Source organism: Ictalurus punctatus, chromosome 22, assembly GCF_001660625.3.
Source record: "Ictalurus punctatus breed USDA103 chromosome 22, Coco_2.0, whole genome shotgun sequence".
Taxonomy (NCBI): Eukaryota; Metazoa; Chordata; class Actinopteri; order Siluriformes; family Ictaluridae; genus Ictalurus; species Ictalurus punctatus.
This window is the reverse complement of record NC_030437.2, coordinates 8676521-8691513: the sequence shown is the minus strand read 5'-3', so window position 1 is coordinate 8691513 and position 14993 is coordinate 8676521. Positions and strand designations below refer to the sequence as shown.

General features: G+C 38.5%; 1 protein-coding gene across 1 annotated transcript in view; it reads right to left on the bottom strand.

Moving 5' to 3' along the window:
* pappab (pregnancy-associated plasma protein A, pappalysin 1b) overlaps positions 1-14993 on the bottom strand; it is an 89060-nt gene that overhangs the window by 40311 nt on the left and 33756 nt on the right. Inside the window, exons 8-9 of the mRNA XM_017451226.3 lie at positions 4518-4646; positions 3611-3702 (exon numbers count right to left, since the gene is read on the bottom strand). Of these exons, the coding sequence (XP_017306715.1) occupies positions 3611-3702; positions 4518-4646 (221 nt within the window). The remainder of the gene's footprint in view (positions 1-3610; positions 3703-4517; positions 4647-14993) is intronic.

Genomic DNA, 14993 nt, shown 5'->3' with positions numbered 1-14993 from the left:
GTCATTCTTGTTCAGCATAAAAACAGTGCAAAGAGTCTCGGGAGCAAAGTATCCATTGGTTTTTCCCTTTTAAACTGATTATTTGGAAGTGCCTGCTGAAGTAAAGGAATTTATCACTCCATTTTGGAATGACCCTACAAATGCATACCAGTGCCACTACCAGTGCTACTCCCTATTTGAGGCATACCTGCATAGGCTTCTGCATAAGCCAAAGTTACTATAGCTATTGATTTTCTGAGCAGGCAACAACAGATAAAAAAAAATGTCTGTGGAATTACTGATCACCCTTTCACAGATCTTGATCTTTTACAGTTTTACAACAAAAATGTGGGAATTTATTGATAAACACTCAATCACACTAATTCATTAAATGAAATACAGCTGCTTTGCTTTGCAAAGGCTTGCAAAGTCAACATGTATGCCTATCATCAACTTGTAGAGTATATACAAGCTGGGTAATTATTCTGATTATAAGTAATTTTGGCTTTCAATAGACTCAGGTCTGACTTCTGCTTAGTTACAATGAAAACCTGCACCCACACCAGACTTTCCGGATAATATTGGTCACCCCTGTTCTAAGGCTTATCACATCCATTGTAGTTATAAAGCATTGGCTTCCCACATTTCGTACACCCCAGTATTACTCTTATGGCTTTCTATAATACATAGCAGGCCATTGTTTCTGTTTCTTGTTATCTACTCAAGAACAGTAGATAACAAGCCTTTGTAATTAGCATCACCTGTTCCCTGTTTCCACCTCTTTATTTGAGTGACTTGTTTGCCTTGTGTTTCTTCAGTGTATTGCATATGTTTTTGTAATTGTAATCTGCGGTCTTCTCCGGTTGCAGTTGTTCGTTTTTGCTGGTTACCTAGTTGTGTTTTGTCTGTTTCTTGTTTTTAAGTCCTCCACCATGTCTGGATTTAAAAGATGGACTTGCTACAATAATGTTAGGAAATTCTCAAATAAAGAAAGATACATTCTGCCTTCTTCTGGCTGTTATATATCTGAAGATAAGACTTGCATCTATATAGGAAGTTATACATCAGTTAATTCTGGTCCACTAATTTGATTGGTTGAGTGGCATTCCAAGAGTGCCTATGTTTCCTTTAACTGCACTGGGAAGTTATCACTCCGCTCATATGTGTTCACCATGTAAAATGTGCTTGTGCTTCATTTGTAAATCGTTTTTGGATAAAAGCATCTGCTAAATGAATAAATGGAAATGTAAAATTCCACTTCCTAATTTGAAATGGTTACTACAGTTGTGTTAGTGAAATGACAAACAATACTTTTCCGGAAGCACCTTTAATGGGATTGTACAAATCAATGTTAGCTAGCTACCAAGACATCCAAAATACTATAAAGTGAGTGTGGCTTCTTTGGTATCTATTTCCACTTGTGGAACAAAATTAAACATAATATTTGGCCACGTTGTGTCTGAAATGCCACTTACTCTATATTAATTTCTTGTTTATAGCACTGTTGTGTAAAAGCAACTGTACAAGCAATTACCTATGGCCATGTTGATATTCAGTATAACTGAACTCTTGCTTGTACAATATTGCTTAAGTATAGATTCCCATTTACATAGAACCTCTATCTTGTTTTGGTTGGAGCACCTGCCACCTTTGGCTGGTGACAGCCATCCAACCCATATACAAGCAGGTCATAATTTGGTCTTGCAATAAGCCCATCCCTGGCATTTTGGAATGTCAAGTGGCCCATACATGCCAGTGTGTTTTAAGACTATGAGGTGTCTACAGACATGTGCAAATGATAGCAGGTCAGCTGGAGTAAGAGACCCAGTGAAGTTCTATAACCTGCTCTTTCCTGTATGCTGGTCAAGAGCCTTGGAGTGCTGCTGAACCATGCAGCCAGCCAGGAAACATTTCTAGCGGATATCCACCAATAGGAGTAACCCATCCCTAGTACACTATGTAGGATGGGCCACTGACAGAGACTGGTGTTAACACACAGAGGAAGTCACAAAGTGTTCAGGACAAAGGGATCTAAAAAGTACCTCTCTACCTTCCTGTCAGTGCTATAAAGCTGCTTGTCTCATTAATAGTATATCTCTGCATGCTTATCGGCTTACACATTGAAAAATAGAAGAGATTGTGCTCTGAAATATTTGTGCTCCCTGTGAGGTTTTTGTTGCTGCCAATTCAATTGTGAGTCAAATATAAACATCATGAAGAGACAAAGCCAAGGCATATTTTACAACTTGGAACGCAGTAGATGAAGAGTGGAAATATAAAACCATGTTTTGTACAGCTTTTTCCTTATAGTGGAATCTGTAAATAATAGTACACCTCCATCTGTGGAGGAATAACTTGAAATGATATAGCCCTTCAAAAGAAAGCTGATGGGGTAGCAGGATATTGTGGAAAATGAGGGACACAATAGGGCAAGATACTGTTGAAATGACAGGGACCTTCTGCTAACTGTTCCTCTAAGAAAGTTATTAGTCAAACCATGCTATAGGACTATCAGAAGCATAGGAAAGGTATGGCATCAAATTTAGTCTGATCTCCAGTGTGACTAACCAGATAAAATAGTAGCTCCATCTTCTCGAGTATTTCAGAAATGTTATGCAAGAATGCAAAATAAAATAAATAAATAAATAGATAAATAGATAGATAGATAGATAAATAAATAAATAAATAGTCCCACTTATTGTTAACTAGTATAGGAATGAAGAATACCAAAATGCTGACACAGGATTTTCTAGGGAAAAAAAGATCTGTGAAGCATGGACTCATTGAACCCCTTCCAAAAGAGACTTGATGGTCTCTTCTCTGAGCAGGGTTGCTAATTAAGCTGTTCTGAACATTGGAGCAACTCCAAGGGCACACTTCTGCAAATGTCACAGGTCATTCCTTTAGCTGAATATACATTCAGAGGGACACTTCAAAGGCTTGTGGGATTCTTTGGTCACTTTCCACTTCTCTGCACTTTTTTTACGCTCCACTTCCATGACTCACTCTCATTCACAATTTTTGTCATGATGAATTAAACACTTCTAGCAGGAAAAGAAACACAAAAGTCTGTCCTAGTATTTCTGTTAATTCCATTGCATAATGCACAATGCTGTGGGATTATATGAGGTCTTTGTATGGCAACAGTTTTCCTTTGGTTTAAGAAGTCTTTGTGGTTCTTTAAGAGTTCACCTCATGTCAGTTAGCTGGCCTAATTACTAACATTCACCAATAAAGCTGCAGGATTTGCATGACAGTCAGGTAGCCCAGTCTAATTAACCATGCATTAGAAAGAGCAATGTGACTCGGTGTATTCGTGGAACAAACCTGAAGATAAATTCATATGTTGTGGAAACTATGAAAAGGATGGCAAAGTCATTGATAAAACTTTTTTAAAAAATCAAGCGAAACTACAAAACATTAATCTTTTAACTAATTTAATTTTTAATCCTCAGAAACATAAAACTAACCAAGCAGGATCACATCAGCTCCCATTTCTGGTCTTCAAATTAGATCACATTGGATGCAGCCTTTATTTGGTTGAAATCTGCACCAAAGCCAGCCATTTGCTGATGCACCATCTACAAAATTAATTAAAAAGTGTCTTGTATAAACTTTTAGCAATACATACCAATACAGTTAAACAAAGGTTCCTTTTTGCACTGGTTGGAACAGCCATCTCCATTGGCAAAGTTCATGTCATCACACTGCTCCCCCAGATAACTGAAACACACACACACACACACACACACACACACACACACACACACACACACACACACACACACACACACACACACACACAAATTCAATTACTATAATTTCCAGACAAAAAAGCACTCTTGAAAATAAAATATGCCTCCTTCATTTCAACTGCTTAGAGAACAAATCAGTATATATGTTGCATGATCTCAACAGTCATTTCTACATTCTTCATAATGTTTGCCAATAAACACCACATATTGGTATAAACTTACTTTAGTTTTTGAGTGCTGTAGTATTTCCAAGCTGAAGCATTTAATATAATACCTAGTTTATTTCTTTGTTAGGCATGGCAAATGTGCCTGTAAGTACTTTGAAAAGAAGTCATTACATAGTAGTGTTTAAGACTGAAACTGGACAATAGCTTTTGTTTATCTGACCACTGACATTATGATCATGCTAATTTTTGCTTGGACAGCAAAAAGATTTTCAATGTTTTGTTATTGTCTAAGATATCAGCATTGTACATTACCATAGTTTTACCATATTGATGTAACTGCTGCAGCAGTATGCCCACTTTTTTTTTTAAATGCCTGCAATTAATCTAATGCAAAAATTAGAACAAATGTCACCTTCCTACACCTGCTAGACAACAATAAACAAGTTTTAATTCATTTTCAATAACTACAGGAAAAGTAGTAGGAATGGAATGTAATTACAAGAGTGAGGAATTATTCTGGAACTATGAATGATCCTAGTAGTTGAATTGGTTAATATAATGATATTAGTGCTGTCCTTGGGTTTCTTGGAGTGGTTGTGAGCTTAATATGACTTACTTTTGGATGAGTCCGTCTCCACAGTACGGTGAGCCCAGCTGATGTATGAGAGCGGGAGATGGCTCACTTTCTGCTGTTTTGGAAACAGTCAGCACATGATAGGTGTACGTCTCACCAGCCACTATATCCCTGCAGAGTTATATTCAGAGTGTTACAGGAGATTCAGATTTCTGATCCCTTTTCATGTATTCACTTCTTGTTCAAACATCACTGTTGACATCTTTGACATATCAACAGTTTGTTTTTGCTTATTAATGAACAATAGGCTACATGCAAAAAACAGCTACATCACAGGTATCAAACTCAGTCCCACAGGCAAAACACAGCCCCTGTCGTTTCATTTAGCCTGGATGATCTTGCAAAAAATAATACTGAAGTGACCTGTAGTGTCTCACTACTTCTCAACATTTTCACTATATCTAGAATTCAAACCAGACCCATTGTGTAGAACTGTTCTGTGTTCTGCATATGTCATTGTACAGTGCACATGGGCTCACATTATCATCAGTGCTGAGACGCTGGTTAAAACCAACACTTATCTGCTGCAAGAAAGTTTCAGAAACATGTCAGGTAATTAGTGAGATTCAGTGATTGACTCCAAATCCCAAAAGTTATCGTCCAGCATAGAGACTTAGAAATAAGATGAAAAAAGAAAAGTTGATGGACTGTAAAGACAAGAGAGATGTATTATCTTAGCAGAGATAATCCCACGTGTCTTAATAAATGTTAGACCTAAGAGTACATACAGTTAAATATTTTTTTGGCCTATATTCTTTCTGAGAAATATCCTGCTTTTGGAGAATAGATAATTAAAAATTCTTACTATTAATAGATCATAAAAAGTGAATAGCCTTGAATTATTGCCCTCCAAGAGCTCATAACAATGCTGATGAGGCCGGGGAAAAATTTGAGTTTGACACCCTTGATCCAAATGCAAAAAAACTCAAGGAAACAGCAACACAAAATATCCAAAAGATAAGCATCTAACATATGATCACATGAGCACATAGTATAACATATAATTAGAGTGGTGAAAACCCAACACTGGTCTGTAATACAAACCCTCAAATCCACAAAGAACTAGACTCAGCTGTATTTCTGCAAGGTAAAGTCCCTGTCACAATCAGCAAGACTACACTGAGATCAACAGAAGCCCATGCCACTCGACCAATCTCACTTTAGTGTAGCAAAGTATAGCAAACAGCACAGAAGCTGGTGTGTAGGTCAAAGAACACAAAATCCAGCTCATAAACTGTGTAGAAATCAGAGGCCACTTTTGCAGGTAGGTTCACTGCTAGAAGTTACAACATGAATCTTTAACCCCACTGGACTGCTTCAGAAGCAGACTTCCCAAACATTCAAAGGTCAGAGAGTGTGCCAGTGACATGACCAGAGGACGGTCTGTTAGAAGTGCATATGCAGGAATCTTGGCCAATCCCAGAGGCAGGAGTTAGAAGATCATGTGGTTATGTTTTTCTAAGACATGTTTGTTGTGGTCAGGCAGAAGCAAAGCTAAAAGCATTCTGTTGCTACCCTTAACAGCTGCAATGACTCCTGAGGTAGAATGCTGGCTTGACTTATGACAAGAGGAAATAGCATTTGTTCACTGAATCGAGTAAGCATCAATTTAGCCATCAATGTCATGTGGCTAGGTTACGCAATTGCGGTTACACTGTTTGTGGGTTACAAATGTATCCTACATTGCAAACCATACTCAGCAGCCTTCACTTTAGCACTTCTGCAATTCAAGAAAGGAAAATTATATTTTTTACCATATAGCAAATAATATCTTATCTCAGGGGCAGTGTGTTTAAAAAAAATTTAAACACAAAATTAAAAAAAAAAACAAAAAAAAAAAGAAGTTTGTTAAAACGTATACATTTGAAATAATGTCTTACATGAACATTCCCTACATAACAATACCAATCAACCATAACATTAAAACCACTGACAGATGAAGTGAATAACATTGATTATCTCATTACAGTGGCACCTGTCATTGGGTGGGATATATTAGACAGCAAGTGAACAGTCAGTTCTCTTGGACGTTTTTAGAAGCAGGGAAACATTTGGGCAAGCATAAGTAACCTGAGTGACTTTGACAAGACCAAATTGTAATTATGTCTGGGTCAGAGCATCTCCAAAATGCAAGGTCTTGTGGGGTGTTCCTGGTATGCAGTGGTTAGCATCTAACAAAAGTGGTCCAAGGAAGGACAAACGGTGAACCGGCAACAGGGTCATAGGCACCCAAGGCTCATTGATGCACATGTTGAGCAAAGTCTAGCCTGTCTGATCCGATCCCACAGAAGAGCTACTGAAGCACAAATTGCTGAAAAAGTTATTGCCGGCTATGATATAAAGGTATCAGAACACACAGTGCATTGAAGCTTGCTGCGCATGGGGCTGTGTAGCCACAGAACGGTCAGAGTGCCCATGCTGACTCCTGTCCACCACCAAAAGCACCTACAATGAGAATCAGAACTGGACTATGGAGTAATGGAAGAAGGAGGCCTGGTCTGATGAATCGTGTTCTCTTTTACATCATGCGGGTGGCCGGGTGCATGTGCGTCGCTTACCTGGGAAAACAATGTCACCAGGATGCACTAGGGGAAGAAGGCAAGCCAACAGAGGCAGTGTGATGCTCTGCACAATGTTCTGCTGGGAAACCTTGGGTCCTGGCATTCATGTGGATGTTACTTTGACATGTATCACCTTCCTAAACATTGCTGCAGACCAAGTGCACCCCTTCATGCCAAAAGTATTCCCTAATGGCATTGGATTCTTTCAGCAGGATAATGATCCCTGCCACAGTGCAAAAATTGTTCAGGTTTGAGGAACATGACAAAGAGTTCAAGATTTTGAATTGGCCTCAAATTCCCAAGATCTCAAGCCAATTGAGCATCTGTGGGATGTACTGGACAAATCCATGTAGGCCCAACGTGCAACTTACTGGACTTAACAGATTTGCTACTAACGTCTTGGTGACAGATACAACAGCACACCTTCAGCGGTCTTGTTGAGTCCATGCTTTGATGGGTCACATCTGTTTTGGCAGCACAATGGGGACCTACACATTATTAGGCAGGTGGTTTTAAGGTTATGACTGAACAGTGTATAATAAGAGGCAGAGCACACCACCATGTTTGCATGACAAGAAAGTACACCCTGCACATGGTGATCTGTCAGAGATGATTCCTGTGTTTTGGTTTTAAGATGGTAACACTATTTTTCAAGCCCAAGTGTCAGAATCTGTTAGGCCACATACCAGAAGTAGTGTGAGAGAGAACAAACTCATCCTGTGTTCTTCATTTTTATCGCAAGAAACTGGTGGTTGTAGCCCTGCACCCTTCTTGCACCAATTGAATGCAAGTTCTATCATAGTCTATTTTGAAGGTAAATTTACACACAGTGAAAAATATGCTAGTGGCTCATTGATGCTTTGGAGCTGTTTTACAAAGGGGTATAGGGAAGATAAGAAACAAGTACCAGGATATTTTAGTCCAGAGCCTGACTGTCTCTGCCAAGAGGTCAAAGCTTGGACATAGATGGCTGCAGGAACACTAATTCATTATTGTGTAAAGGACACACTAGTCTTCAGATTTACAGTCACCTTCAAGTAGTCTAATGGCAAAGATTTTTTTTTTGGTATACACTGAATACATTTGGGTTTGATATCAAAAGATGAAAATGAGATGATAGATCAGAATTTCAGCTTTCATTTCTTGATATTTACATCTAGATGTGTTAATCAACTTAGAATATTGCACCCTTTGTGGGAGACCACTTAATTTTTAAACAAGCCAAATTAATAGAACAGATAATCTTAAAGTAAATTAAAGTAAATAACATTTAATATTTGGTTGCAGTCTCCTCTTCAGGAGGTGAAATGCATGTTCCAGACTAATATCTTTCACCTTTCCCCCCCGATGAAGTCCTTTGTTGTGTTGGCAGGGTTTTTGGGTCATTTGGGTCATCTTGCTGCATGATGAAGTTCTTCCCAATTAGACTGAATAACATTTCTCTGTAAATGGGACTTCTGACCATCTACCATCAAGAGTTACATCATCAATAAATATTAGTGAGCCTGTTCCAGAAGCATCCATGCAAGCCCAAGCCATGAAACTACCACCACCATGCTTGACTGATGAGCTTCTATGTTTTGGATCATGAGCAGATCCATTCCTTCTCCACATTTTGACCTTTCCATCACTTTGGTAGAGGTTAGTCATGGTTCCAGAACTTTTGTGGCTCATCTCTGTATTTCTGTGCGAATTCCAAATTGGCCTTCTGATTCTTACTGCTGATGAATGGCATGGCTTCGATATTCTGCACTTGAATTCTTCTTTTAATGATGGATTAGCATTAGCATTACATAGCGGTAATAGCGGTGATAGCTCACTGGTTAAGCTGTTGGACTTCTGAATGAAAGGCTGTGAGTTAAAATCCCAGCACTGCCAAGCTACAACTGCCAATTGTTCAAATGTATAAAGTGAATGTAAGTCGATCTGGATAACGGTATCTGCCAAATAAATCTGCAAATGCTAGTTTGTCCTACATGTAATAAGGTTGGGATGCTCATAGTGTTCCACCACCACCAGTACTATACTTAAACACCATAAGACATAAGAAAAAACAAATATCAAACAATAAACCCCACTGGCACTGCTGTGTTAGAAAGATGTAGAATCTAGGTGTCAATCTGACAAATCTCTGTCTGTTCATGCACATCTGTATCTCCCTAGCATGTTGGCAGCCTGTCTGGCCTCCTCCAGGGCCCAAAAGCAGATGACAGCAGTGCAAGCAGTGAAATCTCTCATGATCAATACAGCCTAATCCACACTTAGCTAAAATGAATAAAAAGCTATTTAGTTGGACACAGATAAGAATCCCTGCTGGCATTATCTTGATCTTGCTGAGTGGAGCAGAGTAGTTTTGGTAAAGGTGTTTTATACATTGCCATCTACATCACTGCTTAAATTTAAGTATAATGGGGAGAGGCAAAAAGTGAGAGACAGATAATTGGAAGATACACAAACAGACAGAAAAGCAGATAGAAAACAACTGAGTGAGAGCAGAAACCAGATAAGAGCTTCATCCTTACGATGTTGGCAATTGAATTTTGGTAAACAGATGCTTACCTTCTTTACTTTTTGTTTCTCCTGAAGAAACTGTTGTACTTCACACAGTATGGTGGTGAAAAAGCACTTCTGTTCATATACCATAATTCCTATGGACTTAATCCTACAGAGAGTTCAAGGATGACTATGAATACAGTGGTCCAATGCCAAGCTTTCTTAATCACTGGGAGTTCTGGGAGATGATAAGCTAAAGGACAAACTTTTGCCTGCTTTTAAATTTGGGATAATATCCCTGTTAGAAGTTATATTTCATACTTCTATTATTCTGTGGTAGACTGTGCAGTATTTCTGTGCACATGTCTGATTCATACATCAGCACCATCTAATCTCATGCCCAAAGAATGTCATGCAAATAAAAACAGGTTCCTGTCTTTCTGTGGTGCCACATTTCCATAAAATGTGTCAGTCACACATGCTGTGTTTTCATTTTGAGATTTCCATTACCATCTATCCTATCCTGAAGCAACCCATTCTAGATACCATCAGCAACTTCTGACTTGTATCATTTCTCTTGGTTTTCAAAAAATCTTGAATGTGCTGTGCACATTAACTGTTTCTCTATCTTACCCAGAATAACCTCCAATATCCTAACCAATCTGGCCTCAAAGCATCACACTCCACAGAAATGGCCTCTATGGCCTTTATTGAGAAACTTCATGTTACTAGATCAGTGCTCAAACTCCTTGACCTTTCAGCAGCCTTTGGCAGTTAATAACAAAACTCTCCTGGAATTCAAAGCACAACATGGCAACAGTTTGCTTCTTACCTGGAGGGATTGTCATATCAGGTAACATGGACGGGGTCCACACCTCTCCATGCAGACTCTCCACTGGTGTCCCACAAGGTTCAGTTCTGGGTCCTCCTATGTTCTCCCTCTATATTTGCTCTCTCAGTTTGCTCATATTCTAATATGAGTTTACATGCCACTGCTAGACTGATGATACTCAACTCATACTTGCCTTTCCTCCCTCAGACATTCATTTATCTGTAATGATCGCAGCATGTCTGGCAGACATCTCATTATCAATGGCAGCTCATCAGCTGAAACTATAGTAAATTCCTGCAAGACTGAACTGCTATACATCCCTGGAAATGCATATCCATGTCAAGATCGTGTGATCTCCCTGGAGAACTCTCAGAACTTGCCATCTGTTACTGCATGCAAACTTGGGGTAGTCCTGCACAAGCAACTGTCCTTCTCGCCTCACATTGATTGACTGACTTGGTCATTCAGGTTTCACTTTTGCAACTCCAGGAGGATCCAGCCATGTGTACAGACACAGAGGCCACTCAGGACTTCAGTCCCTTGTCATTTCAAAACTGGACTACTGCAACTCAATCCTGTCAGGTCTGCTCCTGCACACAATTAAACTGCAACCAATCTAGAATGCTGATGCACAACTTGTTTCAAAAATGGACAAAAATGGACCAGCGCCAACCTCTGTCCTAGCAGTGGTAGAATGACCTTACTCTGCCTGTCTAAACAGCTGAGTCAATGGTTGTCTTCAAATGAAGACTAATATCTACTTCACTGCAAAACACTTGAAGTAGCACTTTGTTCATGTATTATGAAAAAAATCCTTGTCTTGTAGGTTCTTTTCATACTGTACTAACCTCCCCAACAAGATTTTTAGACCGATGGTACTCTTACTCCTTGACCAAGTGAACTAGCATCAGGATGTGTTTTTAATAGAGACTACAAAGCACTTCTGTAAGTCGCTCTGGATAAGGGCATCTGCTAAACAACATAAATGTAAATGTAAATCTATCTGTACTTGAAATTGTTCTTTGTCCAATGAATGATCCCAAAGAATGAGATCATAATGCAACTGCCATTTTCAGAGAAGCATGTCTTTTAACAAAAAAAAAATCTGCTTTTTAGCAAACAAATATAAAAAGTGGCATACTGACTTTTTTGCCTACCTACATCACTCCCGTGAGGTTTTTACAGTGAATTTTAAATGCATATGATTTTATAACTATATCATACCTAATTATGCATGGCTGAGCTCTGAGTATGGTATTAAACATGCAGAGAAAGCAAGATATCATCTTTGCCACCACACATTCTGTCACATTTGTACAGACTGAGCTTTGATTTTCCTCAACATTTAAAGTTACTGCATGTAAGGTTAGGGAACTTGAATGTTAAAAGCTATCTCTGGAAGAACTATATTATTGCAGGCTACTTATGGAAGAATAAGGTTGTGTCCAAAACCTCATACCATACACTGAATAGAATGTTCATATAGTATTTAATGACTATTAGATGCCATTAATATTGTCTCATCAGCAATACAGAAGTGTTATGACTTGAATAAGCAAACTATCCCAGCTTTAACAAGAGCCAATCTTTTAGTTAGCAAACAAACATTTACCAAATAGTATGTTCTACTGTTCGTAAGAGCTCTATTCTGATCCCTTACACTGTTTGTGCAATGTCATTGCTGCAGTGTAATGTTACGTACTCTATGCTGTGCTCAGTACTGCAAAAAGCAGTACATTAGGCAGTTAACTTAAGTTAGCTAGAGAACAACACACACAGACGTCGCTGCTATTATTTTCTCTGTGTATTTTGTTATCTTGTCTGTTTATTGTATTCTCTAGCCTGTCCTTTAGCAAACTACCTAACTTTAACCAGCTAATTCATTACTATCAATGAAGCTGTGTGACAGTGGAGGTCTTACTAATATTGAAGAATGATGAAATATAATTTATTTGGGGTGGCATGCATTAGTAAGTAATGTCTCTAGAAGAGTTTTATTACTTATTACTTATTGAAAGAAGTAGTTTTTGACTTATTTGTTATTTCTTATTGAAAGAAATATTTGGTTATGGCACAGCAAACTATTTACATATTTACAGAATACTATCATTTGTATCAAGACTGCAAACAAATTGAAGCTGTGTTAGTGAGTAGTTGGAAAATAGACATGAAGGAAATTGTTATAGATGCCAAATTGCTTTTCTAACTTGTAAATTTTGCCAAGAAGAAGGTAGAACAAAGTAGTGCATAATGGTGTTCAGTGATTGGTTGTTGGGAACATACTGTAAGCTTATGCAAACACAGCTCAGTCAGGCTGTACACACTGGTGGTGAATCAATCAAACTTACTCTTTTAACTCATATAACTACCAGGTTTGATGTGAGCTGGAGAGCCATACCTAGTTAATAAATGTTGCTATCATAGGCTGAGTTACTAGATTCACTAGGCTTTTTTTGAAAGAAAGTCATTAAAGGGGTTTAAAAAGTCAACAAATCAAGCAGCCTGGAAATTGGCAAGACTTGTTTGACTGTGCATTATTATTTCCAGCAATATTTTTTCTACATTACTAATTAGCACTGCATCTGTAAACCTGCCATGCGACAATGCTCATATTCTATTAAAATGTTCCTTACATGACATGGTGATACACTGGACAAGATGGTACATTCAGGGCCGGCGCTACCTATAGGCAGAGTAGGCAATTGCTTAGGACCTACTAGGGCTTGGAGGCAGAGGCTCTATAACCGTCACATCACTATATCTTAATCCACCAATCAAGACTGGCAGCAAAGGACTAGGCTCTTTGTGCATTGGATAAAGATGAATTGTCACTCACCTGTAGTGAAACCAATTAATATTATCATTTCAAAGTGGGTCCCACGCTCTGAATGTATGAAGAGATAGGGTATGATGAACAAAATGCACAAATGCAACTTTTCTGCAGCTGACTGACTTTAAGTCAGTTACTTATGACCAAAACCAACACATCCTTCAGGGGCTACTAAGCAAAAGGCTAATAGAAAGTGCATCTCATGATGCAGGTATGTGAGTTATCATCATCTATTTTGGAGTGAGTGTAGTGTATTCTAAAAATAAACCGGGCCTTGTTCTGTCGATCAGTTTAACTTAGTTAAAGTTTAATTAAAATGTAAATATGAGTAAAAATATACACATATTAATACAAATATTGTATAAATAAAATGGATAGGAATCATATTTGTTTCAAGTGCTTTTTATTTATTCTGAAAGGTGGAGGGAGGAGGGGTGTGGGGGGCCTCCAACATAAATTTTGCCTAGGGCCTCCAAATGTCTAGAACTGGCCCTGTGTACATTGGACAATGACATATATAGTGTTCCTTATATAGTGTATCTGAGGTGTTTGTTTATCTCTCGACTTACAGTATCTGTACTGATGTATTGTTCCACTACCACCAAACCACTAAATACAGTCACTCTCAGCAGGGCTTTTTAGCCAGATACCGCTTTGATTGGAGCTGCCTTCACTCTCCACAGTGAGCTGCTAACCGATTCATTCACAGATTGAGAATTGTGAAAAAGAACTGTGAAGCACCAAAGAGTGATTTATTTGATCTACTAGATATTTATTTAACCGTATTAACATGAAATTTCTTATACATAAAAAGAAGCTGGGTATTACCTAAAGGATTCCCACAAGTTGGGATCTGGGAAACTTTTTCCCAAACAGGAGCTTGGCTCAGTGTTAAAGATGCCTTTTCTAGAGTCAGTTTTTGTCCCTCCAGATCTGCAGGTCTTCGGAGCAAACAATAGACAGCTGATCTTAAAAGTTCTGAACACAGGTACTGACTCCTATAATTGTTTGCTTAATATGTTTGTACAGCCTTCTCAATCTAAATACTGGTATTATCATCCAATCTTAATGAACACCGTTCCCTTTCAAAGGGAACTCAACTTTACGTGAGTTTCACGCTGTGGGAAGCACCCTCAGGCATGGCCGGTATCTGAAGTCTGGTAAAATCATGCCTCTATATATATATATATATATATATATATATATATATATATATATATATATATATGTATATATATATATATATATATATATATATATATATATATATATACGGATAATTCTTTTCTCTTCGGTTGCTATCCTGTGCAAACAGAATTAACTTTAGAGAGTTCAGAAAGAGGGTTACTCCCTGCTGTCGTGTTATTACGGGGGGAGAGACAATTTTTGTGTGAAGAGTATTGGAGTGAGAAAAAAAAGTGCACTGCAGTGCAAATTTACTTCCAGCTTTCTCACTTCTCAGCCGAAGCGAGATGGGTTTTGGAACCTCAGGACTCTGGGTCGGCCGCTGTCGCGGCAGCCAGCCGGCTCAGATCCCGAGGGTCCCGTATGGATCTGGAGGGGGAATCAAAGACAAGCGCTCTCTATCTATTTCTTTTTGTCCTCCAGTTTGCCCATTCACTTTTGCGGTTTGGAGCTCACTTGAGAAGCGACTCTGTGCAGCCAGAGGGGGGAGCCAGTGCAACATTTTTATGGGAGTGGAGCATGCTAATTTTATAAATAAATAAATAAACTATATATAT